The sequence below is a fragment of the Cyprinus carpio genome, chromosome A2, assembly GCF_018340385.1.
Source record: "Cyprinus carpio isolate SPL01 chromosome A2, ASM1834038v1, whole genome shotgun sequence".
Lineage (NCBI taxonomy): Eukaryota > Metazoa > Chordata > Actinopteri > Cypriniformes > Cyprinidae > Cyprinus > Cyprinus carpio.
This window is the reverse complement of record NC_056573.1, coordinates 7,634,296-7,644,379: the sequence shown is the minus strand read 5'-3', so window position 1 is coordinate 7,644,379 and position 10,084 is coordinate 7,634,296. Positions and strand designations below refer to the sequence as shown.

At 35.2% G+C, this 10,084-nt stretch overlaps 2 protein-coding genes across 3 annotated transcripts; one reads left to right on the top strand and one right to left on the bottom strand.

Annotated features, from left to right (window-relative positions):
• Nucleotides 1-665: 665 nt before the first annotated feature.
• LOC109069076 (phosphotriesterase-related protein-like) lies at nucleotides 666-6,586 on the top strand. Of its 2 annotated transcripts, none has more exons than XM_042771132.1 (5): nucleotides 666-788; nucleotides 2,497-2,940; nucleotides 3,709-3,974; nucleotides 4,231-4,371; nucleotides 4,574-6,586. In XM_042771132.1, exons 2-5 carry the CDS (start codon nucleotides 2,509-2,511, stop codon nucleotides 4,782-4,784), a joined length of 1,050 nt encoding a protein of 349 aa, XP_042627066.1. In that variant the 5' UTR covers nucleotides 666-788; nucleotides 2,497-2,508; the 3' UTR covers nucleotides 4,785-6,586. The 2 variants fall into 2 exon arrangements, with proteins under 2 accessions (XP_042627066.1, XP_042627064.1); XM_042771130.1 differs by lacking the exon at nucleotides 666-788 and adding an exon at nucleotides 813-967.
• Nucleotides 6,262-8,661, bottom strand: LOC109069075 (complement C1q-like protein 3). The gene is made up of 2 exons (XM_042771141.1): nucleotides 7,618-8,661; nucleotides 6,262-6,987 (listed from the first exon to the last, which is right to left on the bottom strand). The coding sequence occupies exons 1-2, from the start codon at nucleotides 8,182-8,184 to the stop codon at nucleotides 6,808-6,810; spliced, it is 747 nt and encodes a 248-aa protein (XP_042627075.1). The 5' UTR covers nucleotides 8,185-8,661; the 3' UTR covers nucleotides 6,262-6,807.
• Between the last annotated feature and the right edge of the window lie 1,423 nt (nucleotides 8,662-10,084).

The following is a 10,084-nucleotide window of genomic DNA, read 5'->3' as shown; positions in this document are numbered from 1 at the left end:
GTAATGCTGCATGAGAATCAAATTTTCTAAGTAAAGAAGTACCTGCATGCATATATAAATGATCACCATAATCAATTATTGATAAAAATGTACTCTCTACTAATTTCTTGCGAGCCTTATAAGAAAAGCAGTTTTTAGACGATAAAAGAAGCCTAGTTTTGGTCTAAGCTTTTTTAACAACTTATCAATATGTATATTAAAAGCTAATCTTTCATCCATCCAAATACCTAGTACATGGTTTAACTATAGTAACCATGTTTCTTTTCTTTCTTTCTTTCTTTAAGTTGTAGTAAAACCATTGTTCATTTTTGTAAGGGAAATTAAATAATATACAAATACAATAAATTAATTCAATAAATAAATGAAATAGTACTTAATAGTTAAAATGCAAATTTACTTTTGTAATATATCTGCAGGGAAAGGTTAAACCTAATTTGCTGGTCTAAACTGGTTTAAGCTGCTTTTCCACCATGGGTTCTCATGGAAGCACAACAATTATTGTTTAAACATTCCATATATAACCTATCACAAAAAAATTGTACTGGATTTTCGGCTTCGTGATGATAAATAGTTTCCAAATGCTGTGTTTCACAATAACAGGCTTTATTTGTTTAAGGCACTCACTTGAGTGAGGGTGTATTTCCCTAGTCCAGATTTCCACATACAGCCCTTATATAATAAAGTACACTTCTCACAGATGTCAGTGAACAGAAAGGGGCGTGCCTTAACAGCTTCAAAGATTAAAAACAGGCGAACTGTCTGAATTTAGCCACATCTTCGAATTAGAGGTACTGCATTCATTCTTAATCATTTAATTGTTTGTTGATTTAATTGTTTCGATTTTAACACTTCAGTTTACTGTATTCGAGTCTGAAGTTAGATCAAGTCTCGCGATGTATACATAAAATCGCGAGACCTTGTTGCTCCGCTATCAGTGCTACAAATTGGAAGTTGAACTTGCCTGCAGGTCTTGTTTCTCACTTTATCCTTCATTGTTTATTAAGAATCACTAACTGCGTAAAGTTGTGTGATTGAAAAATAGCAGCTAGTTACATTGCATGCTTTTCACCTGTTGTCGCGAACGTCTGTGTAGTAGCCCAGTTCTGTGTATAATTTCGGAATTTCAGTCGCTTGTTGTTTGTTGTGAATACGGTTAACCTGTAAATAATCTCGACTGCACGTGCATTTATTTGAATGAATTGCAAGTAAATTTACTTGTGTATTCCGTATTTGGAACTCAGTGATCTGCATTAAATGCAGTCTGTAATAGTCTGTAAAGTCCAAACCTCTCTGTTCAAAAATCCAATCACAAAATCAAGTCTTTATTTTTGGACCTTGTTACTTCTAATTCTTCCTCCATTTCTTATTGGAACAACCTTTTTGATGATATTAAGTGGGCATATTTTTGGTCACACCCTCAGAAAATTTTCTTAACAAATAAAGTTAAAGAAATATCTTATAAAATAATTCACAGGTTTTATCCTGTCAAGCAGTTTTTGCAGAAATGTAAAAGTGACATCGATACATCTGGTTCTTTCTGTGAATTTTCTTGAAACTGTAGGGGAGTGTCCTTTTGTTCAGTCTCTCTGGAATAATGTTAATGTTCTGATTGTCCAAAATATTTTTAATGATTTCTCTTTATGTTATAAACACATTCTTTTTGGGTTTAATGCTAAAGATAAGAATCTAATTAATGCAAGTTTTTGCATAAACCTCCTGTTATTTATTGGAAAGTTTTATGTCCATAAAAGTAAATATATTCTAAATTTAAACCCCACTTTAACATCTTCAAACAAGAACTGAAGTTGTATTTAAATATAATTTCAATGTCTGTTAACAAAAAAGCTATAAAAAAATCTGCCATGTTTAAGATTTTTCCTTAATATACTTGTATCTTTATTAGTCTGCCCACTTTTGTCATTATTTATTTTTTGTCCTTTCTGTCCATTTCTTAAGAATTTTTATATTATATTGCTTTTTCTGTTATCTATTAATCTGTAAGTAGTTTATTATTGAAAGGTATTTTGTATGTTATGTATCTACTGTTTTTTTTCTGTTTGTTTCGTACGACTGTAATCTTTGTTGTTTATTATTAATAAATAAATAAATAATAATAATAATAAAAAAAGATCCAAACCAAGTCCAAACCACTGAGGTGTGGCGTACCCATTGCATCCCTTATGAGACAGCCAAGTCGAGTCTTTCTTTTTTTTTTTTACACAGCCTACAGTTTTACACCGGCCAAGCATGCACTTTGTCTTCAAGCATGCAATTATTTCTTTCTTGGTAAAAATTGACAGATAAGTTGAAAAAAGAAGATATATATATATATATATATATATATATATATATATATATGCAGAACTTTGTAATTATTATACTGAATGGATTGTATATTATAGACTGCAAAATATACATCTGTGTTGCATGACTAACATAAAAAAAACTGCTTAGCAACCCTATTTATTTTAGTAAATATAAATGTTTATTGGACAGGGTCGCAGAACCATGCCTGAACAGAGCGGTAAGGTCCAGACAGTGCTGGGTCTGATAGAGCCCGGTCAGCTGGGCCGCACCATGACCCACGAACACCTTACGATGACATTTGAGTGCAGCCATGTTCCCCCAGCACCTGGAGACGAGGGTCTTGCTGCAGCTCCCATTGAGATGAAGCATCTTCACTGGTTGCAGCAGAATCCGTACAGCCACAGTGAGAACCTGCTGTTGAATCAAGAGATCGAAGCGGTGAAGGAAGAGCTGTTGTGTTACCGTAAAGCAGGAGGAGGATCCATAGTGGAGAACACCACCACGGGCATCACCCGAAATCTGCCTGTTCTGAGGAAGCTGGCTAAAGAGACGGGTGTGCATATCATAGCTGGAGCAGGATACTATGTGGACGTGACCCACTCTGATGAGACAAGAAAGATGACGGTTGAGAAGGTTTGTGTATGTGTATGGCCTTGTAACTACACTGTCAATCAAAAGTTTGGGAAAAAAAAATATTGTGTGTATAATATTTTTGAAATAAGTCTCTTGTGCTCACCAAGGCTGCCTTTATTTGCTGAAAAAACAAACAAACAAAAAAACAGTAATATTGTGAAAAATTATTACAATTACTAAAAATAACTGTTTTCTGTTGTAATATATTTTAAAATGTACTTTATTCTTGTGATATAAAATTTAAATGTTCAGTCATTCCGAAATGCTGATTTGGTGCTTAATTATTATAATTTACATTAACATTAATTTGAAATAGAAATCTGTTGTAACATTATAAATGTCTTTACTCTCACTTTCTATTAATTTAATGACCTTACTATATGAATATATATATATATATATAAGATATATATATATATAGATATAGATAGATAGATAGATAGATAGATAGATAGATAGATAGATAGATGAAAAATCCAGTGTTGCATCACAGGAATAAATTATATTTTAAAATATATTAAAATAGAAAACTTTTTTTTTTTAAATTCTAATAATATTTGAACAATATTACTGTTTTTACTGTATTTTTCATCAAATAAATACAGCCTTGGTGAACTTCAGAGAAACAAAACACACACACACACACAAATGTTAATTATTCCAAACTTCTAGTGGTGTACATTGAAAAATGTTGATCCTTTTTTTCTATTTTCAAAGTGATGGAAATGATTTGTTCCCATTTCTCAAGTGGGTTGTCTTTTTTCCACACTAACTGACATCATTGTCAGTGAGGTCCTCCATGGAGCAGACGGTACCGATATCCGCTGTGGTGTGATTGGAGAGATCGGTACTAGCTGGCCAATCACAGAGAGTGAGAAGAAGGTCCTGCGAGCCACCGCTCATGCTCAGACTCAGCTCGGCTGCCCGGTTATCATCCACCCCGGACGGAACAAAGCCGCTCCTGGGGAGGCCATCCGCATTCTGCAAGAAGCCGGTGGAAATATCTCCAAAACAGTCATGTCTCATCTTGACAGGTTAGGAGAAATGGGAAAACACCTGCATACTGCATTCTTACACATTTTGTTCATCATGATAATCATAAATGCACACAACTTTTATGTGTTCTGAAGTCTGAATCGGCAGAAGTAGCTAAATGTAGGTTATAACCAAACTACACCACGGTCACATGACGTGAACGTCACAAACACTAAGCTTCCAACAACTCTTTCAAAAACAACACATTGTATCTGAAAGTGCACTTGGCACTAATGTGTATCTAATGTCTTTTAGGACCCTATTTGATCAGCAAGAATTACTGGAGTTTGCAAAGATGGGGAGCTACCTTGAATATGACCTCTTTGGCACAGAGATGCTGAATTACCCATTCAACCTTGATGTTGACATGCCCAGCGACAGCCAGAGAGTTCAGGCGTAAGTATCTGCATCCAGCAAGCACAGCAGGCATTACATTATAGTAGATAGGTCATAGAGATCTGCTTCATTTTCTGTTTTTGGTAATCAGTACATAATTATATTCTAGAAACATGCTAATTTGATTAATGCACCAATTTAATGAGACTATCCATTTTATATAATGTCAACAGATCATTGAGAGTAATTTTCTCTCCACTAGCTTGGCTTTCCTGATCAGGGAAGGTTATGAAGACAGAATCCTCATTGCTCATGATATCCACACCAAGCACCGCCTGACCAAGTATGGCGGTCATGGCTTCTCCCACATCCTGAAGAATATTGTTCCCAAAATGCTGTCTCGAGGTATCACTCAGAACCAGGTGGAAAAAATACTGATAGAGAATCCTAAACAATGGCTGACATTTAAATAAACCAGCTGCCTTACAAATCAATTTACTTCCTCAAGTTAACGTACCAAAAAATGATTTATAATTTGTTTTGCTAGGAACACTGTTGTCCAGTTGATTTTGGTGCTAAATTCCTTACTTTGGTGAACATTAATACATGTACACTCTTAAAAATAGGTTTCAAAAGGGGTTTTCATAGCTATGCATTTTAGTTCCCCAAAGAAATTTTAAACAGTTCTTAAAAGAACCATTTGTTTCTTTTTATGAAGAATATTTTAATAATCTAAAAGATCCTTTTGTGCAGTGCAATAGTTGAGTGTTTCTGCATGGAACCATTGATGCCATGAATTTTTTTTTTTTTTTTAAGAGTGTAAGATCCATATATCACACGGAAGTTTAACACTAACTAGACTCTTCTTCAGTGTTTTTTTTTTTCTTTTTTCAAATTTATAAATAAAATATTCACCAGTCTTCAATGATCGAAGTTCACTCACCACAAAAAAAAAATGGGTAAAATAAAAACATGGCTCTGAGTCATTAAAAATAAGTGCTTTTTACTTAAATTGGATGAACTAACAAAGAAAATGTTATTAATTAGACTAATAATTTTACTCAGGGAATCACAATTAAGCCAAAGATAATGGAAAAAAGTGGAACAGTACTAGTGTATTCAAAGGTCTGATGAAATATCCTGACTACATTGATTACTAATTAGCCAAAGCAAAATATTTTTGAATCTATCACACATTGTAATAGGTTGCAAATTGTGCTTCTTATATTATGTAGCTGCAAACATCACAACCAATTAATGCTGAACATATAGCAATATAACAAAAGCAATATAATGCTGAACATACAGTTCCCCTTAACAACAACAGCTTGCTGTACACGTTAGCTTTGGCAAGCCTGATGTTTCACAGAACATCTAATAATTTGAAGGCATGCGCTCTGACAGGTCATTGTGTAGGACAGAGAGGTGAGTTTCTCTGGAGCAGGTGGCCGCTCACAGCGACTCCTAGTAAAATAATGACACTGTCAGGTGCTGTGTCCCTGTGTGACAGCAAGGTAATGTTAAAAGAACATGCGGAGTCATCCATACTGTAAGTTACTTATAAGATGACGTCTTGTTAATTCATCTCGTCCAATTTCCTGTTATTTTTATTTCTTTTTTTCTTTTTTCTTTTTTTTTCTGCTCCAGTATGAGTATTTTGCTTACAAAAGATTTTTCTTTTTTAATGTATAGATATAGGTAAGGACTACCATTTTACAGTTGTGTATTGTTTAGTGCTTTTAAATGAATAGCAAACTATATAAATTATGTCAATGCTTGATGTAAACTTGTCATCAGGGGTGCACGATAAATATCGGCCGAGTGAAGAGATGCGCATTAATTATCGGCAGATATTATCGTGCACCCCTACTTGTCATAGTTGCATTTGTTGATTGCTGTACTACACTATATATGTAGAGCTTTTAGTTTTATAGCAAATTCATACACGCATGCAAATCATACAAGATATTTTATTCACAATCTTTTGATGACACTGCACATACCAGACAGTGATAATATTTTTAAATGAAGACATTTATGTAAAACGGTACAGAGTTGTGGCTTGAATGTGACATTTTATGTATGAAGAATGAGAAATTATTAAAGAAATGTCATCTGATCTATATTTCCGGGCTAATGGTGGGTGCTCTGTAACAACCTCTTCTGATCAACCATGTAATCAGTGTAAAGGTAGGCACATATGGAATGGAATGATGTCACATGATTTTCTGCTTTCACGCCAGTTAATCTCTCAATAAATATACTGCAATCATCAGTGTTACACTGTAAGATTTTTTTTCTAAATCACAGTGATTTTTCTAAAAACTAATTTGTGTGTAGAGGATGTGTTCACATGCTTCGAGATGTATGATCGTTCAGTAATTCCGCTAGACGTTCGGTTGTTTTTGAGTTGTCACACGGTTGAGGGTCAAACGCCTCATTACGTTGTGACTTCAAAATGAGGTACATCTGAAAGTGCACTCTATGCCATGGCCGTTAATCAGCATAGACCATGAAGCCTGAAAACGTGCTGTATTTGTTGTTGTTTCCCCCGTGCGCTTTGCCTCCATCCAGTTTAATGTAGATCTCATCTCCAGGCTCCAGGTGTAAAATCACACTGTTGCTGGCGTAGTCATAGTTCTGATCTGCATCCTGCGCTATTGCACTTGCACGCACCTGCAAGAAAATGATTATGACTCATGTTATATAAAAACTTTATTAATCACATGAAATAATTTCACATTAAGTTATTAATTACAACCCCTTAAAACAAAATTCTCCCTATATGGAAGTTCAGCATTATTTTCTTGAGACAATATTTAGATTTTTTTCCACTGAAGTGGGTGTGTTTTTAAAATAAAATGTTGCTGATTTCTAAACGTTGTTATCCGATATCAACCTAAAGAGGAAATGCTAGCTTTTTATGCAATATCAGAATATTATAATATGTGATATAGGACTTTTATAATAATGAAAAATAATGTAATTGTGATAATACAATAAAAACAAAATGCAAGTTAAAAATGTAATAAAAAAATGATAATATGCAAATTTTGTTAAACGTGTAATATATAACATAAATCAATCAGTCTAGTTGGTGCATAAAAAACATTTTTTAAATCTTTTATAAATATTTTTCAAATAAACATTTTCTGTACAAGTACTGACTATTACAAAATATTTCAAGAAACGTGAAATAAGAATAATTTCTTATTTTAGAAATAATATCACTTGATGGATAGATTGATTCGTTGATTGATGAATGAATAAATAAATTAATTGTGACAGCTTGTTTTTATGACCTACCTGGTTATTTTTGCACAGATCAGCCCACATGCTGGTCCCGTCACCACCTCTCATTAATACGTGATACACGAAAAAGTAGATCCCCGGGATGGAGCAGGTGAATTTACCGCTCGAGGGGTCATAGTGATTGCCCAAGTTAGTGACCACATCATCAAACTTCAGCACCTCGTAACCCTCGTGTTGCTTCTTGAGTCCCGCGTAGAATGCAATTTTGGGAACGGTGCTGTACGTCGCTGCGCTTATGACACCGGTGACTCCGTGCGGACCGGGTAATCCTGGTGGCCCCGGTTCTCCTATGACCCCGGGGGGACCTGGAGGTCCGGGTGGACCCGGTGGACCCGGCTGGCCCCTCGTACCGATCCGTCCTGAGCGCCCATGCTCTCCTTTCGGACCGCGAATTAAAGTTGGTGGGGACTGAACCAAGCGGTTGTCTGTCGGTGCTGATGATGGAGACTTCGTTCCGTATGGATCGCACACCATGCGGCATGCGCCAAGCATCTCTAAGCGCGGGTCGGATCCTGCCGCGCTGACCAGCACCGGGATGAGAATGACCAGCACCAGCACCATGACAACACCCAACACGCCCGTGGCGATCACCCGAGCTCTGACGCCCAGTCTAGACAGCTCCGGGCGCGCCTCGCGCTGCGATTTTCGCGCAATCTTGCTCAACGCCAAAAACAAAAATTAAACTTCCCCGTAGCACTAGAGAAAGTCAATTAACTTTGCAATGAAGACGTTATATAATTCCCTGAGCTGATGTAAATTTCATCGGAATAAAGTTTTTGTTTGTTTATATAGAAAACGAAGTTAAAGATTGGAAACACAAACAGAAATGTGTGCGAGATGCATTACAGCCCTGTTTTCTCACCTGAAGGTGGGTGGGTATGTCGTGAGAAAGGAAAAGAGAGAGAGTGCGCGCGCACGTGAGCTGTATCTTTAGAAAGATGCAAAGATACAGAATGATCCAAAGTGGCCAAATATCAAAATATGACTATTTTTGTTAGCTTATTTTGTAGCTTTTTTTAAGAGATCAATGTGATTTTTTTATTAAGTGTCAATTCAGAGTGTCACGTGTTTGTGACAAACTTATAATGTATTACATTTATACAATTTTATAAATAATAGTAGGTGTTTATGTACAGTGTGGGGTCAGTTTTAAGAATTTATACTTATATTCAGCATTCGGGGTGCATTAAATTGATAAAGTCACAGTAAAATAAAAATAAAAATACTATGTTAAAAGAAAGATAGCTGTTTTAAATAAACGTTATTTTGAACTTTGTATTGCTCAAGAAGCGACAAAAATATATCATGGTATTCATCATATTATTATACAGTAACTGTTTTCAACATTCAGAATGAGAAATGTTTCTTAAGCACCAAATAAGCATATTATTATAATTTCTGGAGTAATGTCTTTCCATCTCATGAACAGTGTTGGGGGTAATGCATTACTATGAGGCGCCGCGTAGGATTTAAATCAAACTTCGCTTATGAATACATGTATAAAACACGTGCATATACACCTATACATTACTCACATATACATGCATACTACTGGATGTTCACAAATACATATATTAAATACACACGCACACTAATATGAAATCGATACCAATACATATAATGTTAACAATGAATGCAATACACACTTGTGAATAACTTGCGTATACATATAAACTTGACGCGTGCATACACCAAAAGACACTCGCATATATGTATAAGCTCGAACGATCCATGCATATACACCTACACACACTCGCGCATACATATAAACTCGCTGCATACAACTCGCACCTACATATAAAACTTGATCCATGCATAACACCTACACTCACTCGCGCCATACATATAAACTCGCTGCAGCAACATACTCGCATATACATATAAACTTGATTTATACACCTATTAACACTCGCACATAAATGTAAACTCGACGCGCATACACATCCATAAAACACTCGCGCATACATAAAAAAATACATGTATTTTACCGTATATATATGCAAGTTTTATGTAGAATTTGAAAGACACGTGCTTGTTTGTGTACTGACAAGCCTTTCATGTAGATGTGCATATTTTCACTATTTTAAAACGGAAGGCATTTCAGTCGGAAGTATGGAGGCGTTGTGTGCGCTGTGTGAACATGATGTTACTGTAGTTCTAGACTAAATGTGAATGTGCATTAAATTCATCCCCACTATCACAAAAAAAAAAAACAAAAACCAAAAAACAGATTTAGTATCATCAAAATTAATCAAAACAGTGAAATGCACACAAACTCAGAATATTACGCAAACCTGCAATAACTAAATATATTAAATAACACAAATGTATCTATTCCCATTTTATTAACAGTGTCTTTGCTGCTTACCTTTAATGATTAATGCGTTTGCATTTGACCAGTTCAACCATAAACTAATAATCAAAAAATGACTTTAGATAAAAGGGTAACAAAACTTGTGTT

Coding starts and splice junctions, on each gene's coding strand:
- LOC109069076 (XM_042771132.1), top strand. CDS start 2,509: ATGCCTGAACAGAGCGGTAAGGTCCAGACAGTGCTGGGTCTGATAGAG. Junction 2,941..3,708: donor GAAAGATGACGGTTGAGAAG/GTTTGTGTATGT, acceptor CTTTTTTCCACA/CTAACTGACATCATTGTCAG. Junction 3,975..4,230: donor GTCATGTCTCATCTTGACAG/GTTAGGAGAAAT, acceptor AATGTCTTTTAG/GACCCTATTTGATCAGCAAG.
- LOC109069075 (XM_042771141.1), bottom strand. CDS start 8,184: ATGGTGCTGGTGCTGGTCATTCTCATCCCGGTGCTGGTCAGCGCGGCA. Junction 6,988..7,617: donor ATCTGTGCAAAAATAACCAG/GTAGGTCATAAA, acceptor ATTTTCTTGCAG/GTGCGTGCAAGTGCAATAGC.